Source organism: Athene cunicularia (genome assembly GCF_003259725.1).
Source record: "Athene cunicularia isolate RWA chromosome 1 unlocalized genomic scaffold, athCun1 chr1_part2, whole genome shotgun sequence".
NCBI lineage: Eukaryota > Metazoa > Chordata > Aves > Strigiformes > Strigidae > Athene > Athene cunicularia.
This window is the reverse complement of record NW_020799092.1, coordinates 26,885,802-26,911,386: the sequence shown is the minus strand read 5'-3', so window position 1 is coordinate 26,911,386 and position 25,585 is coordinate 26,885,802. Positions and strand designations below refer to the sequence as shown.

Below are 25,585 nucleotides of genomic sequence, written 5' to 3'. Positions count from 1 at the left end.
TTACGATCTGCCACGTTCTAGTGAGGGGAAAGGCGTGGCGTGCACCGGCTCCCGGTACCCCCCCGTCCCCGTACACCCCCCCGGGGCTGCCGCCACCCGAGCGGGTTAGTTCTGCTCCGGGGGGGCACCCGGGGCTGCGCCGGGACGGGCGTGGGGGGTGGGAGGGTGGAGGGTCGGTCCGTCCTCGGCCCGGGCACCCCCCAACCCAACCCCGGGGCGGGGGGGGTGTCTGCGGGGTCTTTACAGCCCCGTGTCCCGGGAGTGAGGAGCTGGCGGGGCGGTGGGCGCCCGGGGGGGGTGTGTTTGTGTGTGTCCCCTCCAGCAGCAAAAGGTGGCAGGTTCAGTGACAGTCGGCAAAGGTGAGGGGGTCCCAAAACCGGGGGGGGGATTGGCTCTGATCCGCTGGAGACCAACTTACACCCCTAGAAAAGGGGAAACAGGATCAATAGTTGCATGAAATCTCAGTGGGGCGGGAGGGATAGCGAAGCAAGGGATGCAGGAGATGGCAAACGTTTATGAATGATGTGGTGTGGTTGCTCGTGGAGCTGGACCCGGGCCGTGACTCCCTTTCCACAATCTTTTCTTAATACCGTCTAAAAAAGAGGATATTCACTCGGTTTAATTCAGTGTAGCGATCTGATGCAAATATAACTGCTAAGATAGGACAGAGAAACTCCTTTTCATATGGTGATAGTGAATTTACCATCCCTAACAGGTAAGTGGCTTTTTCTATTAGAGTAACCCCAAGGGGGCTGTTCACACTCCAGGCCTGATGATGCTATAAGCCAGGCTTAGAAACATACAGTCTCAGGTTTAGGCCTAACAATGGCAGTCAAAAGCCGGTGAAGTAAATTTTGTTATTTGTTAGAGTGTTTTGGCTCTTAGATTTCCGTATAGCAGAGCACTTGTCACAGATACCCTTCAAAATGTTTGGGTTTTGATAGAGAGATGTTAGCCACTCCTTTTCAAGAGGAGGGACAGAATACAGAAGCTTGGAAAAGCAACGTTTTAGTGCCACAATCCCCAAATAACTCCTACATCAGCGTGCATCAGCAAGATTGTGGCTTTGATGTATCCCAGTGAATGGACATAGTCATTTTAAGCATTCAAACATTACTGTAAAACACCAAAGAATTTAATTTTGTAATCTCTGTACTTTTAACCTTAATCACTAGACTATTTAGAAAAATGGTGGGTAATTAGATATAGTAGCTCAGGTTTTCAAAGTTGTGTTTTTTAACACAAAGTATAGCCAAATTTGGCAGTAAAAGGTATATTGGGGTTTTATTCTCAAATAAAAATCCATACTCCCACTGAGCATTTCTAAATCCTTAGAGCTTTGAAAACAGTATACTGGAGAAAATTAGATGTGAATGTATGAAAACAGATGAGGATCCTTGCTTAGGACACTACCTTTTGGAGGAGTAGGCTTCGCTCAGATGAAATAATTACTAGTAGTTGTATTTAATAATTTAAAAGTACTAGGAATTATAATTTCTTTAAGAAAGATTTTGGTTTTGCCCTGCATTATTTCACGTGGCCATCTGTGTTTTGCAGGCAAATGGAGTAATTAGCTAGTGAGATGCTGTTGTTTAAGTGCAGGCTCTTAGGGCTGAGCCTGGGTTCCTCTCTGTGACTGGGATAAGGGGCCTTGGGGCAAAGACCAGCTCCAAAGTGATACAAGTGCCAAGTAACTAGGACAATGTATCTGTGAAATAAAGCTTCCCCCTAAGCTTGTTACCATCAGTTTTCTTAATTGCTTTTCCTTACTAGTGAATCATCAAACCATCACTATCAATTAATTAAAGTCCTTATTCTAAAAAATCATAAGGGTCTGCCTTCAGGGGAACTGCCCAGTGCGTATGAATATAGATACGCCCTCACTCTTTGCAAGAGTAAGGGTCTTAAAAACATGCTAAATTTTGTAATGCAACTTTGTTTCATTGTAAATATTGCATTTTTTAAAAGATTTTTTTTTCCCTAAGCTATAAACTACCTTCTACTGGAGAAGGTGAATTGCTCCCATCGTTATCCCCAGCCAGTGTATGAATAGTTTCATCCTCAGGCTGCGTCTTTGGCATGTCTTGGTGCTACAGGCACAGACAGTTTAACTCACTAAACATCTGGAAGCACGTCTATTCAGGGTGAGCTTAGAGTTTGTAATAAAAAAAAAAATGTTCCACTGACTTTGTGGAATGAGTTTTATTTTAAGATTATGATTTTTACATGTGCTTTTATAGCAGTCAATTTATAAGAAGTATATGGGTGGAGGTAGGACTAAGAAAAGACTAATTCTATGCTTTCTTGCTTGCTATCATAGATAAAATCTCCCCCCAAAATCTCATACTACCAAAAACCACAATTCTAAAATATGAGTGCTATCTCTAAATTAGTCTTGAGTTTTGTTTTAATAGTCCGTTTTCAAACGTGACGTTTTATTGCAATCAGGGGAAGGGCAAGATGTTAAACTCTTGTTTTTCATCGGTGTAATTGAAAGCAGACATGTTAGTGAAATCCAAGATGAAAATCCATAAACTAGCTTATCAAGTTACTGCAGTGTATTTATACTATTCTGTCAGATTTCGGGCATTATCTATTAGCAGGTCAATGGATTTTCAAAAGTTATTTACCTATCGTTGCACTTCAGCCTCTTCTGCCCATATCAACTTCACATGCGTTTTTAATAAATAGTTAAGAGCAACTTGTTCTACAATAATTTTATTAAAATTTTCTGAAATGGAAGATGGGTCTTAGCTTTCTGGGACTTGACAGAAATAGAGTTACCTGGGACCATGAAGGAATTTAAGTTTGGTTTTGTGAGTTATGGATAGATCTAAAGAAGTAGGTGGCAAAATCAGTCCAGTAAACAGAGAACATGGGTTTACTAGATGTAGCAAAATACCTGTGGAGACTAAAAGGGGGTGGGATAGAGAAGGTCAAGAAAGAGAGGGCTGAAATCCAAATAAAACATCAGGGCATGGGCAAGAATTTTAATGGTAGCATAGAGTGGTTTAGTATGAAAGAGATAAATGAACAAAAGCTTTTGTGAAAAAGGTAGCAAAAAGTGATGGTTGACGTGATGGGGAGTAAGGAAAATTAGTAAAGTTGAGAAAGAACAAAATAAGCAGGTCATTTTAGCCAGAATAGGCAAAAGGTTTTGTAAAGCACTCAGGAAATGTCAAGCACGTGTAGATTCAATGGAAAAAAGTAGGCCAGGTGTTGAGATTTTAATAGTTAAATCGTCACTGGGAGAGCAGATAATATTGCTCCAAGGTAAGATGTAGACATGGAGGCAGAAGACTGCAGGGTGAGAAAGTAGAAAAATCGTCCACAACAAAGTCTGTGAAGAAGTCATCAGGAGCAAGAGGGAGAACAGAGGAAAGGGGCACAAGAAGCAAAAAGGCAGAACGTGAAGGAGGCAAAGGGCCAGTACAGATCAGTGAAGAGCTCTAGAAGAATGTAAAGAATTACCGGCCATAATATTTTGTGAGTAAAAATTAGTTTAGAAAGGCTCAGAGTAATGTCAAGTAAGCGGAGAAGGAGCAGTCAAAGTAGTACCTACGGAAGCTGATGTACCAGGTCATTTCCAGTCACAGGGAGAGTGTGTGTGGCAGGGGAAAACGTGACAGTACCTGCCTCTTAGCAGACTTGGTGAGGGTTCTTGTCCTGCTGAAATCATCTCCGGCAAGACACTAGGAGGGTCCAGTAAAAGTTGTGTTGGAAGTTTTCTCTGATCGACAGGATGCAACAGCTCTAAAGAGGGATCTCCAGTGCTAATGCTTTCCTGAATATGCTGGCACCTCTTTGGCTAATGCAGTTAATGAAGCTTCTTGCCTTCACTTTTTTAAACAAGTAACACTTCTTTTTTCTCGGCGCTCATGAGTACTTTGCTTTGTACTTAGTATAACCTACTTTAGACATAAAAAGTTTTGAGAAATTGCCCTTTAGATTTCAATTCTGTGCTGTTGGATCTTCAGGAGAAACTGAATCTCTAGATTCGCATGAATTCCCGTTCAAATCCTTTTCAGTGAATCAAAGGAACTGAAAATTTTCGTTCATAAAAGCTGAATGACTTCTCTGATGAAGTTTTGGGTACTTACTACACAAGTAGAGGAAGTCCGTTATGTTCTGGGTTATGCTAGCACCCACAAATGACCGATACGGCACAAGGAGGGGAGATGTTCCCTGCTATAAGGTTCACTTCTGAGTCTAGTTAAAATCTGGATCGAGACTTTAAACTTAGTAAATTTATCAATGCCAAAGTAAGTGTATGGATATAGAAATACTTTGTCTGGCATATTCCAGCTTTTTAGGGTGTTTCCTAGCATTTACTAAGCGCTGGAAGGATATACTATACAGATGCTACCAGCAGTACATCTCTTTGAAATATTACAATCTTCCAGCTCTTACGACGGACCGAATTTTAAGTACCGAGTCCTTCTAATTATCAATATTTTGGAAGAAAAACTGGAAGAGTGAGGTATCAATTTGCACTTCTGTATATAGTAATTTCAAAAATGAGGAAAATCTCATGTAAGGGGAAGTATTAGTAACAGTTTCTCCAAAAGGAAATCTTCCCTAAATCAATGCTATATAATTCTATATCAAAAAATGAATCTTTATTTTCTCCCTGCTCTGTAGTTTGTGGTTCCTTCCATACTTGAACCTTGTCCTGTTGTGCTATAAATTTTGTCCCCTCTACAAAATGTTTCCAGACTATTCTTTATGGCAATAGTAGAATATCAGTCTTTCATCATTGTCCATCTTTTTTTATTTTATAGTCAGCAATAAATATGCCTACAGAGCAGACACGTTTCCCTTAAGCAGTATATAGAAACATAGTTATTCTTGCTAATTTTCTGGTCAGATGAAAATAGAGAAATCCTGGTGTGAAAATGTTTCTCCTGCAACCATTTTACATCCGCAAATATAGGAACACTTGAGCATATGTATGTTTGATACTGAGATGTGCTGCTCTGTCACATTCTCATATCCTTCCTATTTCAGTTGCTTTAATTTGAATATATACACGTCCTTGGACTCCATCCAAAGCTCTTTAAGATCTGTCTGAAGACTGTCATTGACTGCAGTACATTTTGGATCATGGCCTTTATGCAAATGAACAGGACTAACAACAGATTAATTGTAACACCTTATATAAAACTTCCTAATGACACAACTTTTTAAGATCTGAAATGAGAAACCAAGAGAAGATAAATATTTGTTCTTAAATGAGAAGGAAAAAGTGGCACTTCGGGCTATCAACACCCTGTGAAATAATTTCATTATTTGCACGATTTTTCCATACAGGGAGGAGCGAAGGACAAAATTTAGCATGTGCTTCTCAGAAAGAGAAGTTGCTGTTCTGATGATGCTGCTGATGATGATGATGATGAGTCTTTTTTGTAGGTCCACCCATGTCATCTTGGTAAGACTGGGTTCTTTAGGCTGCCTGTGTCCATCAGAGCTGTGAACGCACCCTCTTTTTCATATTTTTATGAGGATGTAAGGTCTAGGACAGTCATTACTTATACTAAGGTGTTTACATGATGCTGACTTGGTAGACTCCAGTATTAAGTTTCTCTCAATATCTTCATGTCTTCTAGAAATCTTCAGAACAGCCTCCAGTCTTCTTGTCTTAGTATCTTTTGAACTCCATCCTCCTCACAGAAAACAAAAAAACACCCTATCCGAAAAGATGAAAAAATTCAAGTTAATTTGTTCACAGAAAAGCCATCTGCATGAAGCAGCAGACTTCAGATTGTTGTTGAAATGTGTAAGAGGTAGTAACAAAAGAAATGGGTTTAAATGGCTGTTTGGAGTGGGCAGTGAGGTAATATATTATTAAAAATTCTCTGTCATCAGGGACATTGAAACACAAAAGCACATTGCCTAGAGAGGTTGTGCAGTCAGCTTCACTTGATACTGTTTTGAATGAAATAGAAATCTGCCTGGAACTGACCAAATTTTATCAGTTCTGCCTGACAGCAGTGGGTAGGACAAGATTACTTCTGGGGGCTCCTTCATCCCTATCTTTTGTGGTATTTTGATATGTATACGGGATGCCTTACGGTCTTGCAATAGTTGGAGTCGTCTTTTCTAATTTTTGAGTAGCCCGTTGCCTACTTTTTTTGAAAGCTATTTTTATTAGACCTGAGACTAAATTAAAAAAAAACCCCATATTAAGGCACTCACTTTCCCCACCAGAGAAAATAAGGCATGTTGCAACATAGCGTTGCCTCCCTTAGGCCTGTTCTTATCGCCAAACATAGCAGCTACCTCATCACCAGCAATTGCCATGAAGGATTTTAAGAGCTGCTTTTATAAACTGCAAACAGACACCTCATAAAATGAGGTTTCGCCATATCTGAAAAATCCCCCTAATTGCGTGATGGCCACTGCTGGTGCTACCAGAGCCACATTCCCCATAAATGAGTGTTCTCCAGACCGAAGAAGATTTCCAGTAAAATGTTGGCTGTTTTAAAACCAACCACAAAACACACTAACATACCAAGCATTTCCTTTAGGGTGCTGCTGCTTTAGTTAGTGTCCTAACTGGGTTTCTTCAGTGACTTCAGCTATCCTGAAATAATCACACACAGCTGAGAATCCGTCTGAATGTGAAGGTTCCAACCCTTTAAGCCCGTTCAGAGAGGATGTTGTATTTTTTAGCAGCACACGGACCGTGAGTGACTTTCTGTCGGTCTGTAAAGACCCGGTGTGACCTCCACACTTGAAGGAGGGAAGTGCTGTCGTCACAGACCCTCTTTGAGGCCAGACTACTCTAGAGCAGTGCTGGGGAGGGACAGTTGGTGATGAACACAACCTTGCAGGCTGCAACAGATGTGCTGGAGATGGCCGCCTGGCTTGTGCCGCTGGGGCTATCGCAAGAGAGGGCGTCCTGGCTCCAAGTTTCAGGCATTTGTTACGAGGTTCAAGCGGGTAAATTCTGTGAGGGAACCTGTAAGAACAGCCTAGTGGAAGGACTGAGAATAGTTTACTGTCCCAAGGTGACTAATGGCACAGCTCAGCTCTGTCCATCTTACCCCGTCAGTATATTGGCGTGTTTGATGTACGGTCTTGAGGTAAATAAGAACGTCTCTGCAGCAAAAGGTCCCATTCAGTGTTTACTTCTTTCTCTGCATATAAAATGGAGGAAGGACATCTTCATCCCAACTCCGGTCTGAAGAGATCCGGTAAACACATCACCTCATATGGAGAATGGTAATGCTTTCCTGCATCGCTCCATTACTCCCAATTCCAAGCATTTGCTTCAGGGCCTGTTTTCTGTTCTATGTCTGTCATAGCTTCAGGTCTCCTTCACCCTTTCCTCTACTCTGTGTGCCTAATCCCTAGGCTTACACACGGTATCAAGATGCAACAAGGCTGTACTTATCATGTTAGTCTATTACCAGTTGGAGCTTTGAAGTCAGCTGGTTCACTCTTGTCTAATCCAGTCTCTGGGTCTATTTGATGCCTCGAGTGGCCAGCCAGAGTGTATTTGCATTGCCAGAAACAGCATTTCCACAGCTTATTGTAAGGACAGCCAAAAAATCAAGACTACAGATCCCAGCTGCGAGCGTTTGACTGCCATCCCTGCTACAAAGGCAGTTGACTCGTCTGCCTAATATCAGCCAGGTGTCGTGGGAACAGATGGTATAGCGTGGCAGAGAGGGCCAAGCACGCTTTGTCTGCCCTGAACCTGTACCGCAGCGGAGCCTTGGCCAAAGGGCCACGCAATTGCTCTGCTTCGGTGTCAGGAGACTGCAGCTGTAAAGAGAGGTTGGAAGACAAAGAACGTGACTCTACATAATACAGATGGCCAATCTGGCCTTCTGAAGTTCAAATACTGTGTGTAGACTTGGTTGTTTTTTTGGTTTTTTTTCAGCTGACAGTTCGATGGATGAGCATCACTAGTGAGAGAGTTTTCTTGACAGGACGAGAAAGGTTTCGTCAGATAAGTGCGCGATGAAAGTTGAAAGTTTTTTTTCTTACTGGAAACCTAAACCAATGCCTGTCTGTTGTAATCATGAGTTCCAAAAATTCGGGATGACATACTGTTACTGAAACGTGTTGGACTAGCACTGAGCTTTCACAGAGTCCATCTGCTGCCTGTATCTGCATATGCTGAGAAGTGATAATCATGTTCTGTTTTCTCACATTCCTTAGTGCTGAGGCTCTTGCGGAGTAAATTGAGTGAAGGGCAAGGCCTGCACCGCATTGCACAAACTTAATCCATTAATGTGCTTAAAAGATTGAAAAATCTTCATGAGGAGGTGTGACTTTGATCCCCTGACCCGGACTGACTTCCAAATCCATACCCAGCTATGGTTATGGGGGCTGGGAAGTCAATGAATATGATGGTCATGTCACTTCTTGCACTGAGGAACTGGAAAGCTTTACTAGTCCCAGGCTCAGGTGGCTTTGGGTTGATATTATCATGAGGTTTATAACTCTACTGTAGATCAGCACTGAGTAATGAACAGCTATCTAATCCCGGGTTTGTACACCAGCTTTTCCACCATCAGCACCTGTACAGAGTAGCTGTTCTTGTAGATTGTTCCTTCAAAAAAAAATCTGTCCCTTTTTGATCTAGCTGGAATGCTACTGCCATGAAAATTATCCCAGTCCTTTTTACTTCTGCTTATTTTTTTGCACAATTCCCAGAGGAACTCAGGGTTTCTTGTTCCAGGAATCATGCTTTTGGGTAACATTCTTAAGTTTTGCACAAAATATTCGCTGTAACAGCTGAATAAGCAATTAATTACATCACAGAAGTCTAAGGTTATACAGATTTTAACCACATTTCTTGCTTTGAACTCCCACGCCGTATGGAAATCCTGTCAAGATTAGGAAACTACCTTTTTTTAAAGCAACCATATGCTCGTGCACATTTTGTCTGTGTAAGCATAGTTCAGAGCTCGCACATGAAAGCATCATGTGCACAAAATGTTTGAATTTGTGTGACCTTTAATCACTTCTTATCTGATAGGTCTACTTCGTGACGGCTTTTGTAGAATTAGAGATCTGAGTTCCAGCTGTGTTTCTCCTGTCCTCTTCCTCCTGAAGTCTCTCTCAGAATACTACATGTGCCACCTTAACATCAGGACAGGCATTGTCACTGTTACCATCCTAACATGAGTCAAGGTTCTTTTGGATGCCCTGCTGCACATGGTTTTTGGGGTTTTTTTTGTTGTGTTTTTTTTTTTTTTTAACAGGGACAAAGTAGTGATAAAAGCTGCCATTGATTTTGTCCAAAATAGACTTGGATTTTTCTCAATTAGTCAATTAGCATGCACAGTTACTATCTCTGAGTGAGAAGGAAGGAAACATGCTACCATCCTAACAAATCTCTGGTTTATCTTCATATTTTTCTGTCTCATGATACCAAAAAGCTGAACAGTTGCTTCAAACTTACAAAACGGACCAGTCTCTGTATTCCTATATGTTACAACTTCCCTGTAGGGTTTCGACCTCCAAATAAAAGGGCACATTTCACTTGAACACAGACAATATTGTCAGCCTTTCCCAGAAGTGTTTTGTCATGAGATTTCTCTGGCTGATTTGCATGAAACATTATGCACTTGGCTAAACAGCTGAAGGGGCACCAGGTACAGAAGAGCAGTACTGGAATTCTTGTTGGATCATCTCTGGCACTCCAGCTCTGAGGGGTGCCACGAGCCCATCAGCTGCACGTGGTCACAGTCAGAGGAAAAAGAACCATCACTTTCTGCATAGTAAGTGAGATTCTTCAAGATGTTATAATCAGAGTCGTTTCTCCCATCTGCTTCCCACTACCCCTTCCTTTCAGACACCCAAACTTATAGTTACGAGAAACTGAAGAGAGACCATGGCCCCCCTATGATGTTAGTCCCCAGAAGAGGGTGTAGGGAGGCATGACCAGCTTCAGTATGAACTACTTGCCTGAAGATTTTCCGACTGGGAGCCATAGGAATATGCATACCTACAGCTGAACCCACAGCACTGGAAAAATACAGTTAGAAGACGATAAGACTGTCCTGTTTCTAAATACTCATTAACAACTCTGGATGCCAAAACAGTCAAAATCGATTCTAGTGCAATCCGGAGTTGACACCCAAAGTGTGAGACACTCACTTTCTGAGATTTCGAAAGAGATTTGTCTACGAATGACCGTTTCTAAAAGCAAACTGCAAAGCCAAGCTAGAGAAAATGTTTTTCACTGGTTTATTGTTATGTTGTAGAAGAATGGCCTTGAGGGTGGAGTCCTTTTTTTACTGCTTGTTTTTCACTTCCCTTTATTCTCAAGAGATTTTTGGCAGGAATCTTTGGAGGATATGAATTGTGATGTCACCAAAACAATGAGCCTGGACCACAGTTCTCCCTCAAAAAGCTATCTGAAATCCTTCTCTGTCTGGATGCGCTCCTGCAGACGAGCTTGCTTAGCTTGGCCTGCTTTGAATTCTTGAGTTACTTGGTTGGAGTAGAGGTGTGTTGCCAGAGCTGGGAGGGAAGAACTGGTGTCCCGAGCCAGAGATTGTCCTCCTGAGGAGGAACTTGGCTGAAGACCCGTTTGTACAAAGCCCTGCAAAAACCTGCAGCCAGCTCTGCGCTTCAGTTAAATGTGTATCGTTTTTCAACACAGTTAAGATTGATTGCAGACAACAGCCCTAAAAGTACGGTTATTTGTAACACATTGTATGAAATTTGATGCATACAATGTTTGTTAGCAATATGCTGTCAGACAGGGTCCCTGTTCCCAGAGAAGAGATCAGACACAAATTCATGTCTTTTGCCACAGGCAGATATTTATTTACAAGACTGATTTCCTCTGTAGCATTATAAACTACAGTTAGCTTTCAGACACTGGCATGAGTTCTGGACACACTGAGGAATTCAAGAGAATATTGCCTTGACTTCAGAATGACAGAATTTTGACCATTGTTTTGGGTATGTAAGACTAGAAGGGTGACCTGGGTCACAGAGTACAGAGCTCTGTTATAAACTGACATTTAATATAATTCCATTTATAAATATAATGATTTTCTTATTAAAAAAAAAAAAGTTTGGTTTACTTGATCCCATAATTCTGATTATTGTTTACTGCTGTAATATTTGTTGACAGGAACCACATCCTCTCGCAGGCTTTACTTATTGAGGCTTTAAATGGTCTATTTCTTCCAGTTTCTCCTCATATAATAGGGTTTTGATTCCCTTGACCATCCTCCCGGCCTTTCTTTCCACATTTTCCATTTTGATGTAATCTTTCCTAAAGAGGGATAGCCAGAATTATGCTCAGTACTTCAGAACTTTGCACTGTAGAATTGATAACTGTCTTAAGAGCAGCTACCTTAAGATGACAGATGCATCCTAAAATCCCATTTAACTTTTCCTTTGCTTTAAGATGTTGGATTATAGTAATTAGTTGAGAATATAGGTTGTTCCCTGCAAAAACCCGAGTTACTGGAGGGCATTATCTTCTCTACTTGCTTTCAGCTGCTTTTACTTTTGGAAAAAATGAAGATCTGCCGGTCGAGGTACTCATGTAAACTCTCTCTGATGCACATCAAAGTGTTTTTTTGAACATGTTAAATAATATTTAGGCTTATTTTGATAACTGCAACAGGTTAGGAGGTGGATACATGGGCAGATGGAAGGAGGCTGTAAGCCCCACACGTCAGGAGCACCTGGGGAACGATGGCTTTGTAACTGGTATAGGAAGAGCCAAAGGACACAGATGCTTGTCCTTACGAGACTCTGCAGGAAGATGGATAGTCTTGAATGTAATGCTGCTCCTTTTAGGTGTGCGTGGAGCAAAACTAAGAATAAGATAATCATGGGAGGTATTTTGTGATCCAGTGGAGAGAGATGGTCTAGGAATGATCTGGTGTGTACTCCCTGTTCTGCCACCAACTTGCTGTGTAATTTGGGCAAGTAATTTCATCCTTTTGTACTTCAGCTTCTCCATCAAAAAGAAGGAAATGAGATTTGTCTTCCTCTGTGCAGCACAGCTACCTACAGATGAGTCTTATTTATTTTTCATTAAGTAATCAGTCACAGAATCATTTAGGTTGGAAGGGACCTCTTGAGATCATCCAATGTTTGAACACTGACAGTAAAGAAGTTTTTTCTTATGTTTAGATGGAACTTCATGCGGTATAATTTGTGTCACTTGCCTCTTGTCCTGTCAGTGGACACTACTGAGAGGAGTCTGGCTCCCTCTTCTTCATCCCCTCCTGTCAGGTATTTATAAACATCAGTCAGATCCAACCCAAGCCTTCTTTTCTCCAGCTCCCTCAGTCTTTCCTCACATGAAAGACATTCCAGTGCATAAATCATCTTGGTGGCCCTGCACTAGACTCACTACAACAAGTCCATACCTTTCTTGAATGGAGGAGCCCAGGACTGGACCAGCACTCCAGATGTGGCTTCATCCGCGCTGAGCAGAGGAGAAGGATCACCTCCCTCCCCTAGTGCTCTCTCTAGTGCAGCCCAAGATGGTGTTGGCCTTCTTTGCTGCCAAAGTGTGTTGCTGGGTGGTGATTAGCTTGGTGTCCACCAGGACACTCAGGTCCTTCTTTGCAGAGCTGCTTTCTAGCTGATAAACCCTCAGTGTGTGCTGGTGTGTAGGGTTTATTCCATACTACATGCAGAACTTTGCACTTCTCGTTGCTGAACTTTGTGATGTTCCCATCAGCCTGTTTCTCCAGCTTGTTGAGGTCCCTCTGGATGGCAGCACAAGCATCTGCTGCCTCAGCCACTCCTCCCAGATTTGTATCATCTGTGAACGTGTTGAGGGTGCAACTCCTTCCCAGCGTCCACCTCACTGTCCACTTACCCAACCTGTACATGGTCAGCTTGTCTGCGACGGTACTGTGCGAGTTGACCTCTAAATGAACCTCACAACTGAATGCTATCTATTATTAGTATCTGTTAATTAGTAAAATCTGTATTACCATTGCTGTTAATTGTTAGTATCTGATCATTAATATGTGTGCTCACTAGTGAAAGGTGTAGCTTAGACAAAATGTAATCAGTAGTGAGGCTGAAATGCTGTGAGAATGTATCCAGCTGCTCTTGTTTAGCCTTCTTCAAGGCTGAGATCTCCAGTTGTTTGATCTTGTTAGAAACACCTTGGTTCTCCCCCCTGAGCCCTGGCTTTGGGTGGAATCCAACCAGAGGATGAAAACAAGATGTTTCTGCTCAAAACAAAGGTGCCAGTCATTATGACTTGCTGATTTTGGGGTATAGAAGGCTGGACCCTCTTGCTGCGACTCTGGAAGCCTCACTTATGGGTGGATGAACCTCGTAGGATTTCCCACGTGCAGGGACAGGTTCTTCAAATCCTCACTGCATCTGGGGCTGCCCAGCATTTGCAGATCTAGATGATGGTAACGGATGCAACTGGTAAGGGATCTTTCTTCATCACTGTTCTCCCCATCATTTAGTAATGATTAGGTGCATTGCCTTGCCTAACTGTATGTAGTAATAAGTAACTACTATTCTGTTGCGTTTTGTTTTGGTTTGTTTTTTTTTTTCTTACTGCTTATTTTCTGTAGTACTTAGTTATATCCTTTAATTGTCAGCAGTAAAATGAGCCTACTCTTCTCACTCTGGTGTCTGAGTTTAATGGGCATCCTCGATCAGCAGAACAGGGAGATGGTGTTAAAGCCTTACTGATCTCAAGGTAAACCACATCCACTGTTCTCCCCGCATCCACCGAGCCAGCCACCTTGTTGTAGAAGGCTGTGAAGTTAGTTAAGCATGATATTCCCTTCATAAATCCAAGCTGACGTCTCCCGATCACCTTCCTGTCCTTCATGTGTTGGGACATTGTTTCCAGGAGGATTTCCTCCATCGCTGTCCCAGACCAGCCCGTAGCTTCCCAGATCTTCTCTCTTGTCCTTCTTGAAGACAGGGAAGAATTTGTTCTCTTCTGTTCTTCTCTCATTCACCGTAACCTCTCAAAGATAACCATGAGTAGCCTGGCAGGGACACCAGCCAGCTCCCTCAGCATTCAGGGGTGCAGCCTGGCAGGGCCATCGGTCAAAAAAACTTGGGAAACAAAGAGAAAGCATTAGAAAGCTGTCCCTCGTGATAATCAGATGGGGTTTTGACACAGATTGCATATTTGTCATACAAGGAGCTGTTCAGTATCTGGACTACGAGATAATTAATAGGAAAATGTGACTCATGTTTTATTCCAAGTTCTGATACACCTGCTGTGCAGTGAACTTTTGCACTGGGGATATGAAGCAAACCTGTAGCGCTTGTCAATTCATTAACAGTATTTGGTTTTATTAAATTAGAGACTGTTGCAAAAATTAAATCAAATTAGAGACTGCACAAATAATTATCTTCAGTATGCTTTTCCCCTTAGTTTCAGGGCTGGTGTAAGTTGGTATCTATATTAATTTTTCTTTCATATGTTAAGCGATCAAAATACCATATACATTTCTGTCTCTCTGGGCAATACTTTTGCATTTACAGACATACTTCTGAGCAAAACAGATTAATTGGATAGTAGCCTCAGGGAAAAAAATAGTTCTGCAAATTAAGTTTTGTCTTTCACATCAGAGACTTATTTGATTTATCCCGTATTCTTCAGGATTTTAAAAGGTTGCTTTTGATAATAAAGGGGTAAAACCCGACAGAGTCTTTTATTGTGCAGGACTCTGAACTGTTTGCTGCTGGAGTATCAGTCCTTAGGCTGTGTCTTTATGTGGAAGGTTAAGGGAAACTGCTTCACCGAGGAGAAAATACCTCCAGCTCTTGGGCTTATTGCAAGGTGCTAACGGATGGTTTGTTTGGCTGTGGCTGCCTTCTGGGTGGGGGCACTATTCTGCGAGTAGGTTAGGGAGGGGAGAATGAACTGACTCTCTTTTGGGTTTTTGGGTTGTTTTTCTTTTTTAACTGGCAGACGGAATACCCTTTACTAAGGTTGTATCAAATACGTTGTCATGTTTTTCTTTCTTTCCTCGTTTCTGCAGATCTTTCAATGGAAGAATGCTGTGACAAGGGTATTGAATGGGCAAACAAAAACAGAATGTGTACCTCTCTGCCATTAATATCCGAGTCCAGAGAATGCAGGTATATCGTTATGTATTATATATTAAACTGCAGTTCATATTTTATTGTAAAACTATGGGAATGACAGGTATGAAAGCTGATTTAGAGGATGAAGCGCCCAGCTCTTAAATCCGAGACTTTGAAATCCGTGTCTAGCCTTGGAGAGTACCTTCTGAGCACCTACTTTTCTTCCATTAAATCCTTCAAGTTTTTGACTGTTGGTCTAGCATGGAGTCACCCAGCTCTAATCTGTTTGACATGTACTGTCTCTTAGTCAGAAGTTCTTCCCCTGCGCTCTACTCACTGGGCTGGGACTCTGCCCTACAGTCAGTACATCTCAGTGTGGCTCCACGAATGTCAGCAAAGCTTCTTCGGTTTATACAGATTGTGAATCTAGCCCAGAAATGGTCCAAATCCTTGGGCAAAAGTTTATCAGGAAACATAAGAGATCCTGTACGTGAATCATCTATGGATTGAATATGTGCCTATGTATGTGTGTACAACAGCCTTTTAAAACTGTTTCTCCTGTGGGGTGCCACACAAATAATTGTCCCACAGCTGAATTGCTGTGTGGAGGAACTTAAAGCTTAAGTCAAAGAGATTCCTAGCTACACAGTGTCCAACTTCTGTCAAATGTATTTGACCATAGAATATAGTAACCTGTAGTTAATAAATAGATTTCTTAATTCTACTGACATTTAATAGGATACAGATTTCTATTACATAACCTAGCAAATGAAATCATGAAGTTAAATGTTAAAATGACTTGCACAGTAATATTTTGGTTATACTGAATCTCTCACGTGGTTGGGGCATTCGTATTTTTTATGTCAATGGTAGTTTGCATTATTTTTGCTGTTAAGCGCGCTTGTTGCATTTAATTTGCGGAGTTAACAGTGACTGGTAGTTTGAGGGGCAGTTTCACAGAGGACTTTGTATTTAAAACACGTTACACTGCTCCCCTCTATCTTTTCAAATGGATTGCAAAGTGATTTAACCGTGGTAATTGTAGAAGTGTTGGATTCATCTTTATTATGGAAAAAATGTGTCTTGCAGGCAAGTCTGTCCATGTTTTCTGAGTTTTGCATTTATATTGGCATTGAAAGCAGTCTCTTACGCAGAAGAATTGACAGATAGGACTCATATCCCAATTTAGGAAATACTTGAGGAGTCAGAAGAGTTACAGACAAAACAGAGGCAGGAAAAACAGGAAACCAAGTTTATTGAACAATCTAGGAGCGAGAATCTTGATGATTTAATGATGGTTTGATTAATGTGAATTGCGATTCTGCTGTAAATGTAATGTATTCTTTTAAAGATTGCCATTTTAGACAGTCTTTAGGACTTTGTAGGAAGTGAAAAATCTTACTAATACTTCATCTAGCTTTTGTGCCTAACTGATACGTAATCAAGAAAATAGTGATGTTAACCAGATGTAAATCAGTGATGGTAAATCAGAAATGAGTAAAGGCATATATATTTTGTGAGAGGCATGAGAACTTGCAGAAACACACAATCCCCTTATGATGCCATTTCTGACACAAAAGGGCCAAATTCTACTCCTGATTGCTGGTGTAACTGGAGCCAGAACAAACAGTGAGGGAGCATAATTCCCTTTGCAGGCACATGAGGGTGATGACACTGATTTTGTACATCTGTTCCTACTGCTCAGAGCAAAACCAGGCTTTGTGCTTGCTGAGGTCTAGGCAGGTGAGAATATGGCACAGGATGCCTTTTTGGTTACAGATTTTCAAAAGAACTTGCTTCCTATTTAGACACCGAAATGCAGTGGGAGCTACATTATTATGTGATTGTTTAAACCCCAGTTGGGGTCTTTTGACTGTCTAGTGCAGCACAGCGTTGGACAGTGTTGATCATCTGACTTGGAGTGCTTTAAAAAAACCCGGGGCCTCTTGGGGGTGCAACCCCCTGTTACCTCCTGCCAGCTGGAGCTGTTTCCCCTGCGTGTTTCAGCTTGGGTTTGCAAGGTTAGTAGGTGAGTGCGAGGGAAAAATACCTTGTGAAGTGAGCAGATCTGATGAAGTTACTGAGTAAGAATGGTTTTGTCTAGTTCCGTTGCAAAGACCGAGCAACACAGAACAGATTGGATGGGAGGACTTTCCCCAACAGGGTTTACATGCGTTTACGTGCTGGTTTGGAATCCTCTGCTTAGAATAGTAGTAACGTAACGGCATCTCGGATTCAGTCCTTCCCCCAAGGCAAGCCCACTGCTAGAGTTTCTTTTGCTTTTCTTTTGTTCGTGTGAGGAACAAGCTGCCTCATCGACTTGTCCCCTTGACCTTTCCCCAACCATTGAAAGCACATTCATAGTAACCAAGGAGGGTTTCCACACAAGCACTGACATTCTCATACCTGCCGTGCCTCCTAGAAACAAGCTGACAGTTCTGGATTTTGTTTAGGATCCTTCCCCCAAAGCCTCTGTGGTTCTTGAGGGACTTGCCACCTGTGTGAGCATTGCTTGCTGAATATGGGACAGTTGGAACTGGAGATGTGCTCCCTTTCTCATCCTACACTGCCGGGGAGCCAGCTGCCTGTCTGAAGTGCACATGAATTCCTTAGATCTATCTGGCTACTCCTAGTTACCTTTAAGTTGCAACAAGACTCCAGTCTCAATGTCCAGTCACTTCTACAACCTCTTACTGTGGTTGCTGGTCCCACACACGAGTACACCTCGTTGTATTATCATTCTGGACAACGACAGTATTTTTCTCTGTGTCTTCATGACTCAGTAAATATGAGTGTAGTGTTTTAATGAATAATATCTTTTGGCTGTCATAGCAGCAGCTTTTTGCCCATTCATCCATTTTCTTGTGATGTGGTTAAACTCACAGCAGCTGGAAACAGCTGCCCTTTATTTTTGGAACTCAACCTGCACAATAAATCTTCCTTTCAAAATGAAGAGTTTCCCCTGCCCAGAGCCCTTAGCAAGTGAAGTGAATTCCTGGGCCAGAAACAGCATGTTTCCATATGAGAATTCCATGCCTTTAGCACTGTGTAAAGTCTTTTTGGAGTTACATTGGGAATAACATTATTTATTATTAATATTGCAAGAATGCTTAAAAGAGGGAGCTGCTCTGCTAAGGTACTGTGGGTAAACAGGACAAAAAGGTGGTCTGTGTTCCCAGGCAGAGACAGTGGCAGCACTGGGCTCCAGACTCAGGTGGGAACACAAGGAGGTGATAGAGTGTTTGGAGTGATGGGCACCAGGGGCTTCACTGCCGATTAGATGTTTATCGATTTATGCCACTGTCAGGCTGGAAGAGCCTGAGATTTTGGACATCAACGTTGTGGCAGTTTTATGTCTGAAAAAGTTGCTTAAAGCTATTTTTGGAGAAGTTTGTCTTTATCAGGGATTATCTCTTCTCTGTAGCCAGCCAAGTGTGCCTCACGGTCACTAAGATTTTTGGCTTCACAGTCAGAGGGATAGAAGAAGAGTCTGCTATGCTCTCAGGGTGTTATTGCCACCCATCTAGGAGAACCTGCTTGCTTCACTTTGTGAATAATGTCAAACTCAGTCCTCCTCTGCCACAAAGTCACCAGCATTGTTTCTCTACATAACGTATAGTATCATTATAATTTTACCCTTGACCTTCAACAAAACTTTTATTATGTAGTCTACAAAGTTGTTTATGGTTTGCAGCTGATTCATTTTGAGGTTTGTTGAGTCAATTATTTTTGCTTGAGTCTTGCTAATTGATAACACATGATCAAATATATATATTTTCATTGTTGAGGCACTCTTTTATTATTTTCATTTGTCATAATTTTTCAGATCTGGCCCTTGCTGTTACTCTTCCTAAGTTCATTTCTGTTGCATGTTAAACTACAAACTGAAAGGACTTAAGGGCGAAAGACCCAGCTTGGTTTTGCAAAATAATTCTGGATTGGAATCATTCACTTTTAATATTTTTTTGTCCAAGACCTTCCACTGTGCACATGAATAGCACTGACATAGTTTGAAGACAGGCTAATAAGTAGACAGGGAGAGGCAGAGGGTAATGAAATTAGGCTGACAACAAAGACATTGTTTTCAGAGCAAAGTTAAATTTTAATGCTTTTATGGAAAGAAATTAAAGGAAAAAATAGGTTGATTGCAAAATCTGTGCTGGTTTAGGAGAGCATTCTCTGGAAAGGAGAATAATAAATGTGAAAGGGTTGTGGAGGTAAATGGGCATGTAGATTTTCAGCTGGAAATTTATTCCTTGAAAATCAGTAACGTTGGTTAAATTGTAACAGGAAGTAAAAGAATATAAATTCTGAATATGATTTCTTAACTTGATTCCTAATCAAATTACCTAGTGAAGAAATTGATTTTAGATCAGCATCTGCAACAAAGAACAAAGGTTTTTTTAAATGTCTGAGTGATTCCTGTTCACTGGTGAAGCCACGAATAAAAAACTCATCGTTCAGAGACGCGTGATTTGACCTGAAATATCCTGAGTGCATGTCAGTTCTGAGGCCTCATGCTCCTAGGGATTCTGTATTTAGTGTTTTAAGGTTCCGGCCATACTTTAAATACTTCCTTATTGCAATAAAGTTCGGCAGCACTCTTTTTAATTGAAAATCAGAATATGGCAGCTAAGGAAGAAGCAGCCTTTGGCTTTTTTAGTTGTTAGGAGTAATTAAAAAAAAAACCCAAAACACAGGAAAGTGCTCCTCTACTTTCTCTCTGTTTATAGACCCATATTGTAAGCTGTCTCTAGACATGAAGTTAATAGGAATGATACACAGGAAGAGTTGAAAGGTTTGACACGAAGAGACAAATCTAGATCGCCCATAGAGATGGCTCCTTTACTGTGAAGTAGAAAGCGGGTGTGTGTTATATTAGAGTCTAAGGCAGGGTTATGTTAGAGTCCAAGACAGGGTTATATTAGAGTCCAAGCCAGTGAGACACAGATAACTTAGCAAAGATAGGGACTGATACTCTTCATCTCAAGTCCTGGAGCCTGAATTGCTTGCAGTGGCACACTCTAGTGACCATCAGCACGTGGGCTGGTGTGCAAAGGGAAGAGGATGGCCAGCTGGGCAGGTGAAGTTGCAGGTGGAAGACCAGCACTGTGCAGGTTTTTTCTAGAGTTTTTCTCTGCCATCTTTCAAGGTTTTCTACCTCCGTTACAGCCACAGAAGTGTTTGCAGTCTCAAGCAATATTTGCTACCAGTGCAACTTCACTGTAGGATTTGGGCAATGAAGTGTGATTTTATTGTTATTGTTCAGAGAATGAACAAATGGTATTTTAATCTAGTACTCGATTGATGTTTAATTCCTTATTACAGTTGGGGTGGGCCACATGACTTATGAATAGAGCTGTGGGAAACTTTGTTAAGACACTTTTTTGTTTTGGTTGAAATAGCCAATTTGTCAGAGATTTCAAAGAGACGACTTGTAGCTGAACACCCCCCCCCCCCCCATCAAACAGATCTACTGAAAGACTGCTGGTGTGTGTTTGTTTGTTTGTCTGTGGCTAACATATCTAGCTCCTCGCCAGGACTTGGAGAGGGCTAAAGGAGCTGGAAAGTCTCAGCTCCCACACTCTTGGGCTTGAGGTTCAAGCTTTACAGGCTTCCAGAGTCCTGACAGTCAGACCACCCCAGAGCTGGTCAGGGAATGGAAATTCGGCTTCAGAGGGAATTTCAGCAACAAAAAAAGCGCTATATATTCTTCCAAATGGAACTAAATCAAATATCAAAAACTTCATCTATTTTGCCAAATAAAGTTACTGTCCTGGGCTTAACTTCTTGCTATGACTTTAGAGTCTATTTTTGAATAATTTGTTCATGAACTTACCCTGATTTTTGTTCCTATGCATTGAAGTCTCAGAGCTGGTTTTGTGCGAGTGAGAACTGCACAGTCAGACCGTTACAAAACCCAATAAGTAAGAATCAGGAATCTTCAGGAACGTACCTTGAAAACCTCACCCCACCGATACGCACAGAGATGCAGAATCTGAGCCCAGGACCCACATGTCCCCTGCCTTTAGTGGGCTGGACTGGATGGCCTGAGGGAGTTCCTCACAGCACCCAGGAGCTGAAAGCTCATCCCTTGGTCATGGAGAGGAGGGAAGCTCTTCCCCAGGTGATGCTCAGGAATCTCAGATGACTGTAGGAGAAGCCTGTAGTTCAGTGGTGTGACTAACCCCCCCATCTTCCCCATACTTCCAAAATTTCCAACAGTGTAAATAAAGGATTTTTAAGAGTAAAGGGTATTGCTTTGCTGAATATCTATACATGATTTTATGTATTTCTGTGCAATCCTCGAAAAGATTTTACTCATCATCTCAATAACTAGAGTTGAAGAAAAAAAAGTATATTAACAGCAAAAAAGAATGTGTTCACTGTGTTGGTCTGTAAGATGTGTAAGATTTCCTATGCTGATAAGTATAAAAGTGCATTTTTGGGGTATTTTTCTGCATTTCCTATAGAGCTCTAACATCCCAGGGCATGCCTTTTAGGTGCCCCTGTTGTGCTATAAATAGAATTTATCAGCTTGGGTTGCCTTTGGGATAGTTTCCCCCTAGCAACACAGGTAACATAGTGAGATTGGGTTCCCACAAAACACAGGGCTATGTTTATATCCTTGTGTGTGTAACCTGGCTTGTTACTCTTCAACTTTTTTATCTGTTTCCCAGTGTCTGTTCCAGGAGGTAGCGGTGGAAGAGCTTTAACTTGCAAGCTCCACCCCCAATGCTACCCAAAAAAAGCAGAGTTACACATAAAAACAGAGCGGAGGGAGGGGAGATACCTCCTTCAGCAGGCTTGGCATTCAGGGGGCGGTAGGAACAGGAGTGGAGCAGTTCAAAGCCTCATCACATGGATTTTTTAATTTTTTTTCCATGGGAAGGAGTTTTCAATTCATTCACTGAAACTGAGATAAAATAGAAGAATTTTACGAGCGGTGGAACTAACAAAGCTGAGTGTCTTGCAGATTTTAATCCTGTCTCTGCGTCTTCCCATTCTCTAATACTTTTCTCTCTCTTGTCTTTCTTTACCTCTTGCTTGCGATAGACTCCGTTCCTCACTCTGAAGGAACTTCCCTTGGTATCGTCACTTCTCCCCATAGCTCCAGTTGTCCCACAGAGCAACACTCCGAGCTTCCTTCAACCTGTAGCTGTACCTGTGTGTGTGAGCAAGGGGCGGCGGGCCCGAGGGTGGGCTGGCCATGGCACTGCAGACTCTCACAATGCCCAGGGCCTGGTTTCTCCCTTCTGTCAGTTGGAGCACCGATTTCCTTCTCGCCATCCTCTCTTCAACCACCCAGTCTCCCAGAACGTGCAAGAATGCAAATCCTGGAGAGCTCAAGCCCAGTGGCAAACGTGGCTGAAGTTACCCATTTCTCTAAAGAAATTGTTAGGACAGACTGCAAGGCAGGCAGGCAGTCAAAGTGTATTAATATCACCTCGACATTCTGCCTGCTCCGTAGAGAATATTTTTAATTTGTAACAAAAATGTGTGCCCACAGGAACCTCTTTCCACGGGACTAGTACAAGCGCTAATTGTCAAAACTTGTATTATCTGTTCTTGACCTATATATGACCTTCTTCTCCCCTTGCTCCCATCCTTTTGTCAGCATGACTCAGGTCCAGTGCTGCCACAGCCAGCTGGAGAAGCAGTACTGCTCAGATGGGATTGAGTTTGCCAACGTGCGCGAGGAGTGCGACTCACATCTGGGTGAAAACTCCACCTGTGAAGCTGAATACTTCAAGGTGAGACATCAGCTGCTCCCGTTTGTCTTTAAAAAAATGGAGTTGTCTGTCTCGATTGGTTTTAAGTATTGACCCCGAAGGTCACCACACTCAGTTTGATGCACTTAACCATTTTTTTCCCATCTGCACCTCATGTCTCTGTTAATGCTGTCCACTTTCTGCTTCTGTGAGAGAAACAGTTCTCCATGGAGTGAAGCAGGCTGCCTGATTATATTTTAGCAGAAATAGAAGGTAGAATGTAAAAGAGTGGAAACTCTTTAACAGGTAATAGGCTAGGAAACTAGTTTTGCATAAAACTTTTACATCAACGCTGTAGGAAGGGACGGAGGAGAAACTCAGACATGTTTCAGACTTTATCTTTGATTAGAGCTTCATGGCCTGGGGTCAGTGGGTTTTACTTTTGGTGGTCCAAAGGGGTGAGACTGAAGTTAATCCTCCCAGCATATTTATAATTCCACCTTGTGCACGTGTCCTTAATTACCATGACTCCAGTTTACAACTGAATGGAGACATCTGTAAGCTTGCAAAAATAGCAGTTGATATTAGAATAAAAATGCCTATCGTTGGCATCTTTAGTTAATCTGTGCCATGCCCTCTGCCTTTACTACTATCTTTGTCTCTCTTTTTTTGAAAGAGAGCAAATTCACTCCACTCTGCATAGTGGTTTTGAAAGAAGGTTCCATCAGCAAGATCATGACCTTGACCCAGTCATGACCAGCTCTGGTCCTGTTACGAATTTATTTCAATGGCCTCAAGCTGCCCAGGGCAGGGTCAGGCTGGCTCTGAGGAAGGATTTCTGTGCAGAAGGGGCTGTTGGGCATTGGAATGGGCTGCCCAGGGCAGGGGGGAGTCCCCGGGATCCCTGGAGGGGTTGAAGAGTCGGGCTGAGCCAGCGCTGAGGGGTCTGGGGGAGTTGGGAACGGTCAGGGGAGGGTCATGGTTGGGCTGGAGGAGCTGCAAGGGCTTTGCCAACCTCAATGGTTCTGGGATTCTGTGTTTCCCTGTGTGGGCTTGTCAGCGTGAGAAAGAGGAGTTAATGATGCTGGTTTTTAAAATGGCCAGACTCTAACGATGGCAGGTTTTCATGGTGACAGCTGTATTCTTAAACAAAATGGACTGGGCCTTGATCTCTGGCCCTGAGAATAAACAGTACAGCACAGCTCATGGCCTGTAACTGGTGTTTTTCCCCTGCAAAGCACCGTGCACGAGGGCCGTTAGGAACGCTCGCCGGCCTGTGCTAACCCCAAAATATGCTTCAGCATTGAGAAGATGTTAGTTGCCATTAGAGCTTGCTAATATTTAAACCTTACAGACAATTGCAGGACAATGCCTGAGCCCATACTCCGTCCCTGTTCAATTTACTGATCTAAACATAGTCAGTGTTACTTAATCTTTGCGAGCCGCGTTCTCCTCCCGCACTCCCTTACAGGAATATCCCACACTGAGTAACTACTGAGGGAGCTGCAGGAGTATCTTTACAGATAACTTCTTTGATCCATCGTGGACATAGATGAGTTACGATCTAGTATCAATGAACAATTCATCCTTTATTTTGTTGAATACAATTTGAATCTGATGACCTTGAGACATACACCGTACGTGACAGTTGTGCCCTGCTGTGCTAAGGAAACTTGTGCGCTCACGCCAAGCCCATCCCACATGGGCTTGAATCTTATTTTGCCTGAGTTGGTCAGGTTTTGTTTAGTTTAGGTAGCATAGGGAATCTTTTGGATCTTCTTTGTTTCCTTCAAGGAAGCAGAAAGAGTGATTTAGTAATTCAGTTAGCAGGATTAATGACAATACTCTGCAGCAGATGAGACAGCTAATACTCCTTCTGAATCCAAAACTCACAATTGGAAAGAAGATAAAAAGACCGTATTTTGAAAACACTTGCCTCAGCTTTTACACTTGAAGGTGGTAGGCATAGGTAATGATGGGCATAATTCTACTCCTCCATTTTTTTGCAAGCATAGCTTTTCTTCCCTTGGAAAAAGGGTTAAAAAATTAATCACTGATTTTTTTTTATTTTTTTTTTAAATCTTCATCAAAAGACAGTAATCAATTTCCAGATTTGTCGCTGATACAGGAGATGTCGAAATGATTTTTTGGAAGTTTCTACCACAAAAGCCCTGCAGAAGGGAGTGAAGCTTGTAAGAAATTTGACCTTCTTTAAGGGGCTCAGACATTTTCCCTCAAATTTGTCATAGGCACTTTCTTTTTCCAAAGATGGAGATACAGCCTTATCTCCCCAGTTTTGTCAAGAATACTTTGGTTGTGTATGTTAATGAGCACAAAAGTTTTATTGTTTGAAGTTGAACAGATTTTTAATGTTTGTTCAGATCCTCAAAAATTCTGAAAAAATTCCGAGTTATTTGTGGGTTTTTTTCAGCCTGTTATTCATACCATTTAATAGTTTAGTCTGGATTTCAGCAAGTGAGAGACCTCTTGTGGACAGATACACAAAAGCAATGTTAAGACAGTTCACCCTTCCACATCTGGTAACTTAAATGGTGACATAAATAATAAGGAACTATTATAAAATTTAAGTAATTAGGAGAGCTTATTGATGAAAGCAATTTCGGGTGCTTCCTAATCTCACACACACACACACAAAAAAAATCTTCAAACTTCTCACATGTAACTATTCCTTTCTTCCTGCCATCTTTATTCCTTTCTGTGAGAAGGGAAGGTAGAAGAGCAGCCAGGGGGTCACAGGACTTCGAGTAGGACACAGCTTTCTATCCAAACACGACGATCAAGGCATGGCTTTGAACCTGCACGGGCTTTTGCTAATAACAGGGGAGAGGCAAAGGGAA

General features: G+C 42.0%; 1 protein-coding gene across 3 annotated transcripts in view; it reads left to right on the top strand.

Annotated features, from left to right (window-relative positions):
- The first annotated feature begins 330 nt into the window (after positions 1–330).
- Positions 331–25,585, top strand: part of FBLN1 (fibulin 1) — an 80,465-nt gene continuing 55,210 nt past the window's right edge. For 2 of the 3 annotated variants that reach the window (XM_026868516.1, XM_026868519.1), the window contains exons 1-3: positions 14,721–14,767; positions 14,970–15,069; positions 22,634–22,769. In XM_026868516.1, coding sequence (XP_026724317.1) covers positions 14,978–15,069; positions 22,634–22,769 — 228 coding nt within the window. In that variant the 5' untranslated portion in view covers positions 14,721–14,767; positions 14,970–14,977. Of the gene's footprint in view, positions 360–14,720; positions 14,768–14,969; positions 15,070–22,633; positions 22,770–25,585 lie in introns of those variants that run through there. The other variant, XM_026868517.1, reaches the window with a different exon arrangement.